We start from the raw sequence: 15,804 nt of genomic DNA, 5'->3' as shown, positions 1-15,804 counted from the left end.
TCGCCCGCAACATTGTACGCGCCCTCACCAACGCGGTTACTGCCAAGATCCACTTAACAACGGACACGTGGACAAGCACAGGCGGGCAGGGCCACTATATCTCCCTGACGGCACATTGGGTGAATTTAGTGGAGGCTGGGACAGAGTCAGAGCCTGGGACCGCTCACGTCCTACCCACCCCCAGAATTGGGGGCCCCAGCTCGGTGGTGGTATCTGCGGCGGTGTATGCTTCCTCCACTAAACCACCCTCCTCCTCCTCCTGCTCCTCCTCCTACGCAACCTCTGTCTCGTAATCAAGATGTGTCAGCAGCAGCACGTCGCCAGCAGTCGGTGTCGCGTGGCGTGGCAGCACAGCGGTGGCCAAGCGTCAGCAGGCCATGCTGAAACTACTCAGCTTAGGAGAGAAGAGGCACACGGCCCCCGAACTGCTGCAGGGTCTGACAGAGCAGACCGACCGCTGGCTTGCGCCGCTGAGCCTCCAACCGGGCATGGTCGTGTGTGACAGCGGCCGTAACCTGGTGGCGGCTCTGCAGCTCGGCAGCCTCACGCACGTGCCATGCCTGGCCCACGTCTTTAATTTGGTGGTTCAGCGGTTTCTGAAAAGCTACCCACACTTTTCAGACCTGCTCGGAAAGGTGCTCCGGCTCACACGGACGCTGCCACCCTGCGGACCCTGCAACATCGGTTTAATCTGCCAGTGCACCGACTGCTGTGCGACGTGCCCACACGGTGGAACTCTACGCTCCACATGTTGGCCAGGCTCTATGAGCAGCGTAGAGCTATAGTGGAATACCAACTCCAACATGGGCGGCGTAGTGGGAGTCAGCCTCCTCAATTCTTTACAGAAGAGTGGGCCTGGTTGGCAGACATCTGCCAGGTCCTTGGAAACTTTGAGGAGTCTAGCCAGATGGTGAGCGGCAATGCTGCAATCATTAGCGTCACCATTCCTCTGCTATGCCTCTTGAGATGTTCCCTGCAAAGCATTAAGGCAGACGCTTTGCGCTCGGAAACGGAGGCAGGGGAAGACAGTATGTCACTGGATAGTCAGAGCACCCTCATGTCTATATCTCAGCGCGTGGAGGAGGAGGAGGAAGGGGAGGAGCCTGAGCAGGAAGAGACAGCTGGGCCCACTGCAGAGGGTACCCATGCTGCTTGCCTGTCATCCTTTCGGCGTGTATGGCCTGAGGAGGAGGAGGAGGATCCTGAAAGTGATCTTCCTAGTGAGGACAGCCATGTGTTGCGTACAGGTACCCTGGCACACATGGCTGACTTCATGTTAGGATGCCTTTCTCATGACCCTCATGTTACACGCATTCTGGCCACTACGGATTACTGGGTGTACACACTGCTCGATCCACGGTATAAGGAGAGCCTTTGCACTCTCATTCCCGAAGAGGAAAGGGGTTCGAGAGTGATGCTATACCACAGGACCCTGGCAGACAAACTGATGGTAAAATTCCCATCCGACAGTGCTAGTGGCCGAAAGCGCAGTTCCGAGGGCCAGGTAGCAGGGGAGGCGCGGAGATCAGGCAGCATGTACAGCGCAGGCAGGGGAACATTCTCCAAGGCCTTTGCCAGCTTTATGGCTCCCCAGCAAGACTGTGTCACCGCTCCCCAGATAAGGCTGAGTAGGCGGGAGCACTGTAAAAGGATGGTGAAGGAGTACGTAGCCGATCGCACGACCGTCCTCGGTGACGCCTCTGCCCCCTACAACTACTGGGTGTTGAAGCTGGACACGTGGCCTGAACTCGCGCTGTATGCCCTGGAGGTGCTTGCTTGTCCTGCGGCTAGCGTCTTGTCAGAGAGGGTGTTTAGTGCGGCTGGGGGAATCATCACAGATAAGCGTACCCGCCTGTCAACCGACAGTGCCGACAGGCTTACACTCATCAAGATGAACAAAGCCTGGATTTCCCCAGACTTCTCTTCTCCACCAGCGGACAGCAGCGATACGTAAGCAATACGTAGGCTGCACCCGCGGATGGAAGCATCGTTCTCTATCACCATCCAAAACGGGGACATTTCTGCTTCATCAATCTGTGTATTATATTCCTCCTCCTCCTCCTCCTGCTCCTCCTCCTGAAACCTCACGTAATCACGCCGAACGGGCAATTTTTCTTAGGCCCACAAGGCTCACTCATATTACTTTTGTAAACAATTTTCATACGTTTCAATTCTCATTAAAGCGTTGAAACTTGCACCTGAACCAATTTTTATTTTAACTGGGCTGCCTCCAGGCCTAGTTACCAATTAAGCCACATTAACCAAAGCGATTAATGGGTTTCACCTGCCCTCTTGGTTGGGCATGGGCAATTTTTCTGAGGTACATTAGTACTGTTGGTACACCAATTTTTTTGGGCCCTCGCCTACAGTGTAATCCTAGTAATTTTTATGGGCTTCGCCTGCACTCATGGTACAGCAAGGTGTGTGGGGTTGGCATACACTTTTGCTACATAAATGTAACTGGGGCCTTGTCTATACTGCAACTACTGAAATGTGAAAGAGACTGTTATCTCCCTAAACTGCTGCAAAAGGGAATGTTACTGGGGCCTGTCTAGACTGCTACTACTACTGAAATGGAACTAAGACTGTGCTCCACCTATACTGCTGCTTCGGAATTGTTACTGTGGCCTGTCTAGCCTGCTACTACTACTGAAATGGAACTAAGACTGTGCTCCCCCTATACTGCTGCTTCGGAATTGTTACTGGGGCCTGTCTGGACTGCTACTACTACTGAAATGGAACTAATACTGTGCTCCCCCCTATACTGCTGCTTCGGAATTGTTACTGTGGCCTGTCTAGCCTGCTACTACTACTGAAATGGAATTAAGACTGTGCTCCCCCTATAATGCTGCTTCGGAATTCTTACTGTGGCCTGTCTTGACTGCTACTACTACTGAAATGGTACTAAGACTGTGCTCCCCCTATACTGCTGCTTCGGAATTGTTACTGGGGCCTGTCTTGAGTGCTACTATTACTGGAATGGAACTAAAACTGTGCTCCCCCTATACTGCTGCTAGTGATATGTTACTGGGGCCTGTCTAGACTGCTACTATTACTGGAATGGAACTAAAACTGTGCTCCCCCTATACTGCTGCTAGTGATATGTTACTGGGGCCTGTCTAGCCTGCTACTACTACTGAAATGGAACTAAGACTGTGCTCCACCTATACTGCTGCTTCGGAATTGTTACTGGGGCCTGTCTTGACTGCTACTACTACTGAAATGGAACGAATACTGTGCTCCCCCTATACTGCTGCTAGTGATATGTTACTGGGGCCTGTCTTGAGTGCTACTATTACTGGAATGGAACTAAAACTGTGCTCCCCCTATACTGCTGCTAGTGATATGTCACTGGGGCCTGTCTAGCCTGCTACTACTACTGAAATGGAACTAAGACTGTGCTCCACCTATACTGCTGCTTCGGAATTGTTACTGGGGCCTGTCTTGACTGCTACTACTACTGAAATGGAACGAATACTGTGCTCCCCCTATACTGCTGCTAGTGATATGTTACTGGGGCCTGTCTTGAGTGCTACTATTACTGAAATGGAACTAAGACTGTGCTCCCCCTATACTGCTGCTTCGGAATTGTTACTGGGGCCTGTCTTGAGTGCTACTATTACTGAAATGGAACTAAAACTGTGCTCCGCCTATACTGCTGCTAGTGATATGTTACTGGGGCCTGTCTAGCCTGCTACTATTACTGAAATGGAACTAAGACTGTGCTCCCCCTATACTGCTGCTTTGGAATTGTTACTGGGGCCTGTCTTGAGTGCTACTATTACTGAAATGGAACAAAAACTATGCTCCCCCTATACTGCTGCTTCGGAATTGTTACTGGGGCCTGTCTTGAGTGCTACTATTACTGAAATGGAACTAAAACTGTGCTCCCCCTATACTGCTGCTAGTGATATGTTACTGGGGCCTGTCTAGCCTGCTACTACTACTGAAATGGAACTAATACTGTGCTCCCCTTATACTGCTGCTTCGGAATTGTTACTGGGGCCTGTCTTGAGTGCTACTATTACTGAAATGGAACTAAAACTGTGCTCCCCCTATACTGCTGCTTCGGAATTGTTACTGGGGCCTGTCTTGAGTGCTACTATTACTGAAATGGAACTAAGACTGTGCTCCCCCTATACTGCTGCTTCGGAATTGTTACTGGGGCCTGTCTTGAGTGCTAATATTACTGAAATGGAACTAAAACTGTGCTCCCCCTATACTGCTGCTAGTGATATGTTACTGGGGCCTGTCTGGACTGCTACTACTACTGAAATGGAACTAATACTGTGCTCCCCCTATACTGCTGCTAGGGATATGTTACTGGGGCCTGTCTGGACTGCTACTACTACTGAAAAGGAACTAATACTGTGCTCCCCCTATACTGCTGCTTCGGAATTGTTACTGTGGCCTGTCTTGACTGCTACTACTACTGAAATGGAACTAATACTGTGCTCCCCCTATACTGCTGCTAGGGATATGTTACTGGGGCCTGTCTAGCCTGCTACTACTACTGAAATGGAACTAAGACTGTGCTCCACCTACACTGCTGCTTCGGAATTGTTACTGGGGCCTGTCTTGACTGCTACTACTACTGAAATGGAACTAATACTGTGCTCCCCCTATACTGCTGCTAGTGATATGTTACTGGGGACTGTCTAGCCTGCTACTACTACTGAAATGGAACTAAGACTGTGCTCCACCTATACTGCTGCTTCGGAATTGTTACTGGGGCCTGTCTTGACTGCTACTACTACTGAAATGGAACTAATACTGTGCTCCCCCTATACTGCTGCTAGTGATATGTTACTGGGGCCTGTCTGGACTGCTACTACTACTGAAATGGAACTAATACTGTGCTCCCCCTATACTGCTGCTAGTGATATGTTACTGTGGCCTGTCTTGACTGCTACTACTACTGAAATGGAACTAATACTGTGCTCCCCCTATAATGCTGCTTCGGAATTGTTACTGTGGCCTGTCTAGCCTGCTACTACTACTGAAATGGAACTAAGACTGTGCTCCACCTATACTGCTGCTTCGGAATTGTTACTGGGGCCTGTCTTGACTGTTACTACTACTGAAATGGAACTAATACTGTGCTCCCCCTATACTGCTGCTAGTGATATGTTACTGGGGCCTGTCTGGACTGCTACTACTACTGAAATGGAACTAAGACCATGCTCCCCCTATACTGCTGCTAGTGATATGTTACTGGGGCCTGTCCAGACTGCTACTACTACTGAAATGGAACTAAAACTGTGCTCCCCCTATACTGCTGCTTCGGAATTGTTACTGGGGCCTGTCTTGAGTGCTACTATTACTGAAATGGAACTAAAACTGTGCTCTACCTATACTGCTGCTTCGGAATTGTTACTGGGGCCTGTCTTGACTGCTACTACTACTGAAATGGAACTAAGACTGTGCTCTACCTATACTGCTGCTTCGGAATTGTTACTGGGGCCTGTCTTGACTGCTACTACTACTGAAATGGAACTAAGACTGTGCTCCACCTATACTGCTGCTTCGGAATTGTTACTGGGGCCTGTCTTGACTGCTACTACTACTGAAATGGAACTAAGACTGTGCTCCACCTATACTGCTGCTTCGGAATTGTTACTGGGGCCTGTCTTGACTGCTACTACTACTGAAATGGAACTAATTCTGTGCTCCCCCTATAATGCTGCTAGTGATATGTTACTGGGGCCTGTCCCTAATGGGACTGCAGAAATGTTACTAATTCTGGGCTCTGCCTATACTGCTGCTAATGCTATGTCACTGGGGTGTGGAAACAGAGGCTTCCCAAAGATATGATGGTGGCGAGGCCATTTCCCACCAACGCGGTTACTGTTAAGGTGCATATCACCACGGACACGTGGAGAGGACACGTAGTGCCTCAAAAACATCCCCCTCCTCCTCCAACAATGAAAACATTCTTGGCAAATACCTTTGCATTGGTCCGTCTGGTGGCAGTCCAAGAATTTCACCTTTACCGACACAACAAGAGAGCTCCCCCACCATCCCCCCGCCACGGCCCACTTAATCCTGGCCACATTCCGAAAACCAACTAAATAAAACCGCGCTACTAGGTCCGCAGTCGCCACCACATTCCCACCAACGCGGTTACTGTTAAGGTACATATTACCAGTCTGACTGGGGCATGCACGGTGGGCCGAAGCCCACCTGTATTGTATCTGATGTTAGCTCTGCTGAGCAGGGCAATGCAATGGGATACATTTATGTACCGCCGATGGGTTCCAGGGAGCCACCCATGCTGTGGGTCCACAGGGACTTCACATTACGGATTTGTACCTGCCAGTGTCTATGTATTAAAAACCCCGGTCAGGTTGGGGCATGCAGTGTGGGCCGAAGCCCACCTGCATTTAATCTGACGTTACCTCAGCTGTGCTGGGCACTGCAATGGGATTTGTTTATGTACCGCCGGTGGGTTCCTGGCACCCACCCATGCTGTCGGTCCACACGGAGTTGTAACTGCATGTGTCTACTTATAAAGAACCCCAGTCTGACTGGGGCATGCACTGTGGGCCGAAGCCAAACTGCATTAAATCTGACGTTACCTCAGCTGTGCTGGGCACTGCAATGGGATACATTTATGTACCGCCGATGGGTTCCAGGGAGCTACCCATGCTGTGGGTCCACAGGGACTTCACATTAGGGATTTGTTCCTGCCAGTGTCTATGTATTAAAAACACCGGTCAGACTGTGGCATGCAGTGTGGGCTGAAGCCCACCTGCATGTAATCTGACGTTACCTCAGCTGTGCTGGGCACTGCAATGGGATATATTTATGTACCGCCGGTGGGTTCCTGGGACCCACCCATGCTGTCGGTCCACACGGAGTTGTAACTGCATGTGTCCACTTCTAAAGAACCCCAGTCTGACTGGGGCATGCAGTGTGGGCCGAAGCCCACCTGTATTTAATCTGATGTTAGCTCTACTATCCGGGGCACTGCAATGGGACAAACTACAGGAGCAATACAGCGCTAATGAGACGTGCACAGCTACGCTAGCATAGGAGTCCGCTGTAGACACGCGATTGCTGAGGGTTTGTGCAGAGGCCTATGTCCTGGGTGCAGTGAAAGTCCGCTTCCTGCCTACGATTGCTGAAGCTGTGGGCCGAGGCCTATGTCGTCGGCGCGGTGCAAGTCTGCCATGTTTGGCCGCTCAGATCTATTTTTTGTTAATGTCTTGGGTTTCCTAGGACCCACGTATGCTGTTGGTGCACACTTAGTTCCCATTGCGGTGTTTGACCTGTCTGGCACAAAGGCACTGACTGACTTGGGTAGGGGGCAGAGCGCTGACGGCTTTCCCCTTGCAGTGTGGATTGAGCTATGCGACACCTTGACAGAATGAATACTGTGTGGCACATGGCTTCCCCATTGCTATGCCCACGTTTGCAGCTCCTGATGGAGGTGGCACAGGATTGGATTTCTCATTGCTTCTGTACAGCATTGTGGACTATCGCCCCGCCCCTTTTAAAGAGGGTCGCTGCCTGGCCCTGCCAACCCTCTGCAGTGTGTGCCTGCGGTTCCTCCTCATGGCAGACACACTTATAAATAGACATGAGGGTGGTGTGGCTATGAGGCCAACGTGTGGCATGAGGGCAGCTGAAGGCTACGCAGGGACACTTTGGTGTGCGCTGTGGACACTGGGTCGTGCGGGGAGGTTGGGCAGCATGTAACCCAGGAGAAGTGTCAGTGGAGTGTCCTGCAGGCAGTGATTGTGCTTTGTTGGAGGTAGTGTGGTGCTTAGCTAAGGTATGCCTTGCTAATGAGGGTTTGTCCGAAGTAAAAATTGTTAGGGGGGGGGGGCACTCTTGTCGCTATTGTGGCTTAATAGTGGGACCTGGGAACTTGAGATGCAGCCCAACAAGTAGCCCCTCGCCTGCCCTATCCGTTGCTGTGTCGTTCCCATCACTTTCGTGAATTTCCCAGATTTTCACAAATGGAAACCTTAGCGAGCATCGGCGAAATACAAAAATGCTCGGGTCGCCCATTGACTTCAATGGGGTTCGTTACTCGAAACAAACCCTCGAGCATCGCGAAAAGTTCGACTCGAGTAACGAGCACCCGAGCATTTTGGTGCTCGCTCATCTCTATTTATTATTCAAAGAGACAAAGACAACATCCAATGATATTTAAATACGAGCGGCAGCGGGGTGTGAGCGGCGGCAGGATGTGAGCAGCAGTCATCAGTGAGTATCATGTGTGTAACTGTGTAGATACATTAGAACACCTGGATGGCCAACGTCCAAGAGCCTCTTCCCCTTGCTGAAAGCAGCTGGCTGCAGCAGGAACCTCTCGCCCTAGCTATAAGCAGCCGGCTGCAGCAGGAGCTTCTCCCACATTGCTGTAAGTAGCCGTCTGCAGCAGGAGCCTCTCCCACATTGCTGTAAGTAGCCGGCAGCAGCAGGAGCCTCTCCCACATTGCTGTAAGCATCTAGTTGCAGCAGGAGCCTCTCCCCCTTGCTGTAAGCAGCCGGCTGCAGCAGGAGCTTCTCCCACATTGCTGTAAGTAGCTCGCTGCAGCAGGAGCTTCTCCCACATTGCTGTAAGTAGCTGGCTGCAGCAGGAGCCTCTTCCCCTTGCTCTAAGCAGACGGCTGCAGCAGGAGCCTTTCCCTCTTGCTGTAAGCAGCCGGCTGCAGCAGGAGCATCTCCCACATTGCTGTGAGTAGCCGGCTGCAGCAGGAGCCTCTCCCCCTTGCTGAAAGCAGCTGGCTGCAGCAGGAACCTCTCACCCTAGCTGTAAGCAGCCGGCTGCAGCAGGAGCTTCTCCCACATTGCTGTAAGCAGCCGTCTGCAGCAGAAGCCTCTCCCCCTTGCTCTAAGCAGCCGGCTGCAGCAGGAGCTTCTCCCACATTGCTGTAAGTAGCCGGCTGCAGCAGGAGCCTCTCCCCCTTGCTGTAAGCAGCCGGCTGCAGCAGGAGCTTCTCCCACATTGCTGTAAGTAGCCGGCTGCAGCAGGAGCCTCTCCCCCTTGCTCTAAGCAGCCGTCTGCAGCAGGAGCCTCTCCCCCTTGCTGTAAGCAGCCGGCTGCAGCAGGAGCTTCTCCCACATTGCTGTAAGTAGCTCGCTGCAGCATGAGCCTCTCCCACAATGCTGTAAGCAGATGGCTGCAGCAGGAGCTTTTCCCACATTGCTGTAAGTAGCTGGCTGCAGCAGGAGCCTCTCCCCCTTGCTCTAAGCAGACGGCTGCAGCAGGAGCCTTTCCCCCTTGCTCTAAGCAGCCGTCTGCAGCAGGAGCCTCTCCCCCTTGCTCTAAGAAGCCGTCTGCAGCAGGAGCTTCTCCCACATTGCTGTAAGTAGCCGGCTGCAGCAGGAGCCTCTCCCACAATGCTGTAAGCAGATGGCTGCAGCAGGAGCTTCTCCCACTTTGCTGTAAGTAGCTGGCTACAGCAGGAGCCTCTCCCCTGTGCTCTAAGCAGCCGTCTGCAGCAGGAGCCTCTCCTCCTTGCTCTAAGCAGACGGCTGCAGCAGGAGCCTCTCCAACATTGCTGTAAGCAGCCGACTGCAACAGGAGCCTCCTCCCCTTGCTGAAAGCAGCTGGCTGCAGCAGGAATCTCTCGCCCTAGCTGTAAGCAGCTGGCTGCAGCAGGAGCCTCTCCCACAATGCTGTAAGTAGCCGGCTGCAGCAGGAGCCTCTCCCACAATGCTGTTAGTAGCCAGCTGCAGCAGGAGTGACTTTCCATTGTTGTAAGTAGCCGGCTGCAGCAGAAGCCTTTACCCATTACTGTAAGCAGCCGGCTGCAGCATGAGCGTCTCCCACATTGCTGTAAGTAGCTGGCTGCAGCAGGAGCCTCTCCCCCTTGCTGTAAGCAGCTGGCTGCAGCAAGAGCCCCTCTCCCCTTGCTGTAAGCAGCTGGCTACAGCAGGAGTCTCTCCCCCTTGCTGTAAGCAGCTGGCTGCAGCAGGAGTCTCTCCCCCTTGCTGTAAGCAGCTGGCTGCAGCAGGAGCCTCTCCCCCTTGCTGTAAGCAGCTGGCTGCAGCAGGAGCCTCTCCCCCTTGCTGTAAGCAGCTGGCTGCAGCAGGAGTCTCTCCCCCGTTGCTGTAAGCAGCCAGGTGCAGCAGGAGCCTCCCTTTTCTTTGCTGTAAGCAGCTGGCTGCAGCAGGAGCCTCCCTTTTCTTTGCTGTAAGCAGCCAGCTGCAGCAGGAGCCTCCCTCCATTGCTGTAAGCAGCTGGCTGCAGCAGGAGCCTCCCCTTTCCCATCAGGTGTCTCCAGGTGAAGATGGAATAGATCAGAGGAACATTAACCCTTTGTTCCTTGCAGGATTTCTACAAGACTTTGTGTTTCAAGGACATGTAGAAAATCGTTCAGTGGGGCTGAGAGTCTCTCCTGCTTTCTGTTATCATCCTTTTCTAGTATAAGTGTTCCTCTAAAGTAAATGTCCTCTTTTGTTGTCCTTCATGTTGCTTTTAGGTCCAACATTCTGTGCCGATTGATTTTCTGACTTATTGTCGTTCACGCGAGGGACAAGTGCCGAGCCGCCCGGATGCCTCATGTTTGTCACCTCTGCACTTTTACTCTCCACCTGATTTCCACCCTGAGATTTAACGACTACCCCCGTTTTATCATTTCCAACAGTATGTAGATTTGAAGTTCTTCGTTATGGAAGATCAGTGCTAAAAAGGTTTAACAACAACTTCTAAGGTCATTTGTGTCTTACTACAGCGCCCCCCGCTGCCCAATGGTGGCGCTGCAGGGGGATCAAATACTTGTAGCATATGGCTTCACAGATTATGGCTGATTGCTGGCGGCACCCCATACTCTACAAATGGGAATTAAACCCGCTATCACTTACTGCGGCTTGTCTAACGGTTCCGGTTCTTTCCGGGCGCGTCCAACAGGATTCTTTTCGGCTTCCTCTGCCGTGACAAGATGGAATTCTGCTTCTACTTTACCCTGGAGAATAGAACACACCGATTACAGAGGATGTAGATCCTTCATTACTTACTCTTTTCTCTGGACCGGCGGAGGTCCGGCTGGGGAAAGTGGTTTCCTCCTGCAGCTCCACGACCTCCGCCGGTCCTCCCATCACTTGGTCCAGCTGCCTTATTACCTCCAGCATCTTCATAAGCGCCATTCATTTCCTCATGGTAGAAGGGTTGTTTCACAGGAAACCCCAAGAAAGAGGTTGCATCACCAGTTAGCTAACAGAGACCTGGGGATTCCCGCTGTGAAGGTCTCGACCTCCTTGTTGAGAAGGGGTGATCCAATACAAGTGGAGACAAAAGTCTGAACACACACATTCAACTGAGGTTAATAAGAAGAAAGTTGCCTTCCAAGGTGTGAAAGTAATAATTGGGAGGCAGGATTAACTTTTGGTGGATGAGAGGTTTTCGGTGGCCATTTTGAACTTCACCATTTTGAATTCTGCTCAGGTTTTTCACATGGAAGGGTGTCAGCGATAAGTCTTGGCTAGAATTCACACTGGAAGTGTCCGTTTCTCCCCATCTTTACTTGTTTAGGGTCAATGGTGTCTGACATCCAGGGCCCTCTTCCATTGAGGGATCACTTACTCTGCAGAGGTCCTTCCGGATGTTACAGAACTCCGTATTGCCATCGGTGGGCAGTGAGAACAGCGAGTTCCCGTGTTCCTTTCAGCAGGGTGGTGCAGACTGCTGGATGTCCAATGCTCTGCCCACTGGATTGGGTGCAGAGGTGCGGTAAGATGGCCACCAAGGTCATCAGACTTAAAGGGGTTGTCCCGCGGCACCAAGTGGGGGTATACACTTCTGTATGGCCATATTAATGCACTTTGTAATGTACATTGTGCATTAATTATGAGCCATACAGAAGTTACTCACTTACCTGCTCCGTTGCTGGCGTCCCCGTCTCCATGGTGCCGTCTAATTTCAGCGTCTAATAGCCCGATTAGACGCGCTTGCGCAGTCCGGTTTTCTCCCTTCTGAATGGGGCCGCTCGTGCCGGAGAGCTGCTCCTCGTAGCTCCGCCCCGTCACGTGTGCCGATTCCAGCCAATCAGAAGGCTGGAATCGGCAATGGAACGCACAGAGCCCACGGTGCACCGAGGATGAAGATCCCGGCGGCCATCTTCGCAAGGTAAGTAAGAAGTCACCGGAGCGCGGGGATTCGGGTAAGTACTAAACGTTTTTTTTTTTAAACCCCTGCATCGGGTTTGTCTCGCGCCGAACGAGGGGAGGGGGGGGGGGGGGGGCTATTGAGAAAAAAAAAAACCCGTTTCGGCGCGGGACAACCCCTTTAACACTGGGGCCATTTAGAAGCCCCTGTGAATGCAGAAAAAAATGTAATATGGTTTACCTGAAATGGCGATTCCTGCAGTCCTGTGAAGAAATCTCCCCTGCAGTCGTCCAGTGTGTTCATGAAGACTGGATTATACGTTTAACCATCTGCATCCGCCAGAATAGCAGACACAGGAAACACGTCATGTAAAGCACTTTGTGCAATTTTGACCCCACCTAACTCCAAAACAAGTAAAGATGGCACAAAACTGACACTTCCAGCATGTTTCTGAGTAAATTCTAGCCAAGACTGATATATCACATGACCCCCTCACATGTAACAACCTGATCTGAATACAATATGGTGGAGTTCAAAATGGCCGCCAAAAACATCTTCTCCACCAAAATATGCAGCTGCCCTCCCAATTATTACTTTCACGAACTGGAAGACAATATTCTCATGATTGTATCAGTTAAACGGGGGTGTCAGGACTTTCCTGGTTTAGCTGATTCATTTGTTAGTTATGAATTCACTTCCTGTTTATTGACTGATCCAACAACTCGGGGCTACCGGGTGATGTGCCGGCCCGATACACGACAAAAGTGCCGGAAATATGTTCAGTTTTGATAAACTTCTGAAGTAACTTTGGAGCACATCTTAAACCGCCCTTGATAGGAGTGGAATGTCTACAACGACCAGTGCATGTGATACAGAGAGGAGGCGGGGCTTACCGTCAGTTCCCCGGACTTCACAAATGGCCACCACCCTCGAATCCTCTTCTGCTGGAAGATGGAGATCTTGTTCTCCTCCTTCAGGCTGGTGGCCATGCTCAGCTCGCAGCTCTTGGCCGTTTTGGCTCCACGATGGAATCCATTTAGATTTAATTCCATTGAACCTGCAAAATGGGCAAATTAATGAGAAGCAGAGATAATCTGTACGGAAATAACAGCCGGGGTGTAAGCCTCCTATTCTGGTACTCATATGTAGAATTAGTGAGCTTGTTGGTCATTGAGGCAGTTACAGCGGGGCCCCTGAATCTGCAATAAGGGCCACATATCTTGATGGAAGCCCCATTGTTTGCTGTATCAGCAGTATACATGACTATAACTCAACCCCTCAAAACTCTGCCCGGAACCGCTGTTGGTCAGTGTGGTCATGGTGGTGGGGGTCTTTCTATTTTTGGTATTTAACTCTTCACTCTCCAAGGTGCCTTAGATATGGCTCGATTGGCGTCTGTGTCATAAATGAGAAAAATAGAGATTTTGGGGATCCACCATGTATATCACTGCACATGGCCGGGCACATGGCCGGGCACATGGCTGGGCACCTGGCTGGGCACCTGGCCGGGCACCTAAGGTGCCTTTACCAAACCCCACTATCCTTTTTTGAAAGTCAGCAGAGCCAACCCATCATCCTTTAAATGTGACAAGTTTCTAAGAAATTGTGGGGGCAACCTTTTTCCTGGTCTCTAAACCCAAATCTTAGGGAGAAATGATGGTAAACAGGATCTAATGCTTGTAGGTTTTATATCATAGACAACTTCCGCTCGTCTACCAGCTCGTGTTGGTCTCATCATTCCTGTAATATACCTGTATTGGCTTTACTGCTGTAAATGACATCTGAAGTGGCCGCCACTAGGGGGCTCCCTTCCAGTTCCTCTGCCATCCACTGTCTGTCATTAGGTACAGAGCTTCTGTAGTAACAGGGACACAGGGGAGGTGTTATCTGCACAGGCGGTTGAGAGACTGCAGGCTGACAGATCTGCAGACACTGTGATAACAACCTCCACAGCGTGTAGGCACATGTCTCTGCACACATTATAGTGGGTTTACCAACCATTTGGCCAGAATGTTTCTAAATGCCTGAATGTCCTGGAAGAGCAGAGGGGCAGAGATTCAGATACTGCCTCCCTGCTGATTGGACCAGAGACAGTGCAATGCGGCATGGGAAATAAGGGCAAGGAAGCCAGGACATGAACCAATTGCAGAATGCTAGTCTTGTTACACATCCTCTTCCTTAAAAGTAGAATGCAAAACGCGGAGCAACAGGAAAATGGGGGAAACGACCTGAAACATCAGAGCTTGCAGACATGAAACAGGGTGCCAACAAGGCGGGTGAGGAGAACCTGGAGTATTCTAGAAAAGCCCTTGGAAACTTCGCTACACTTCAACTCCTTGGAAGGTTTGAGGCTTAAGATGCCAGAATATGGAGTGATGGAGCGCTCTACGAAGATACCGTGGAGCATCTGCACTACATACCCAAGAAGTCATCAGATGAAAGTCTGTCAAAGTCCCACACCTGGAGCAGGAGCACGGCCGGAAGTTTACGCTCCGTCTTCTCCAGGGAGAAGATGTTTTCTCGTTTACTGACCACAACTTGCTTTTCTGCAGGCAAGTAATGAAAAGGGAAGACGAAGCGCCAGTTGAAATTGCCTTCTCCCGTCAGAGAGTTGTAGTGAACGTCTGTCTCCTGGTTGTCGTCCTCAAGACCCTTCAACCACCTAGAAATATCAGAGGTGAACAAGACTCAGGTTTACGGGATGGATATGTAAAGCAAGACTCTGGTGGCAACCAATGAGAAACTACAACTCCCAGCATGCTCTGTCAGATCAGATGCTCTCCCAGTTCCAGGGCCTAGTCCACGGCCCAGCACATAACACCCGTCTATAGGATCCCTGCACCCAGTGGAGGATTCTTACCCTTTGACATAGATGTCACTTGATTTTTGTCCAGTGAATATATTCTCATCCTCCAATATCACATCCTCCGTATTCCAAATGATGATCCGTAATTCATAGCTGTTGGAACATAAAATACAAGTAATGTAAAACGTGTATATATATATATATATATATTATAGAGACGGCAGCCGTGAGCGGCTATCAGTAGATTATCACCATCCATGGCCGCCCGGTCACCAGATTTATCACCATGTATGGGACCATCTGGGAAGCCAGCGTCCGCAACCTACGACTTTACATGATCTGGAGGCTCAGTTACAGCAAATGTGGAGCGATATGTGGATGATACCATTCAGAATTTGTATACCTCCATGCCCACCCGTATCACATCTTGTATCCAAGCTAGAGGTGGTACAACAAGGCACTAGAGCCTCCATGTCTGCCTGTATCACATCTTGTATCCAAGCTAGACGTGGTACAACAGGGTACTAGAGCCTCCAAGCCCCCCATATCACATCTTGTATCCAAGCTAGAGGCGGTACAACAGGGAACTAGAGCCTCCATGCCCCCCGCATCACATCTTGTATCCAAGCTAGAGGTGGTACAACTGGGTATAGAGCCTCCAAGCCCCCCGCATCACACCTTGTATCCAAGCTAGAGGAGGTACAACAGGGTACTAGATCCTCCATGCCCCCCGTATCACATCTTGTATCCAAGCTAGAGGCGGTACAACAGGGTACTAGAGCCTCCATACCTGCCTGTATCACATCTTGTATCCAAGCTAGAGGTGGTACAACAGGGAACTAGAGCCTCCATGCCCCCCGTATCACATCTTGTATCCAAGCTAGAGGCGGTACAACAGGGTACTAGAGCCTCCATGCCCCCCGTATCACATCTTGTA

At 50.9% G+C, this 15,804-nt stretch overlaps 1 protein-coding gene across 5 annotated transcripts in view; it reads right to left on the bottom strand.

The window, feature by feature from the left end:
* Positions 1–15,804, bottom strand: part of FER1L6 (fer-1 like family member 6) — a 274,935-nt gene that overhangs the window by 9,422 nt on the left and 249,709 nt on the right. For 4 of the 5 annotated variants that reach the window (XM_066578811.1, XM_066578813.1, XM_066578810.1 and 1 more), the window contains 4 exons: positions 14,922–15,020; positions 14,482–14,723; positions 12,955–13,118; positions 10,822–10,922 (listed from right to left, as the gene is read on the bottom strand). In XM_066578811.1, coding sequence (XP_066434908.1) covers positions 10,822–10,922; positions 12,955–13,118; positions 14,482–14,723; positions 14,922–15,020 — 606 coding nt within the window. Of the gene's footprint in view, positions 1–10,821; positions 10,923–12,954; positions 13,119–14,481; positions 14,724–14,921; positions 15,021–15,804 lie in introns of those variants that run through there. The other variant, XM_066578814.1, reaches the window with a different exon arrangement.

The sequence above is a fragment of the Eleutherodactylus coqui genome, chromosome 9 (assembly GCF_035609145.1).
Source record: "Eleutherodactylus coqui strain aEleCoq1 chromosome 9, aEleCoq1.hap1, whole genome shotgun sequence".
Classification (NCBI taxonomy): Eukaryota; Metazoa; Chordata; class Amphibia; order Anura; family Eleutherodactylidae; genus Eleutherodactylus; species Eleutherodactylus coqui.
Note: the sequence above shows the minus strand (reverse complement) of the source record. Positions and strands in the feature narration are given on the sequence as shown.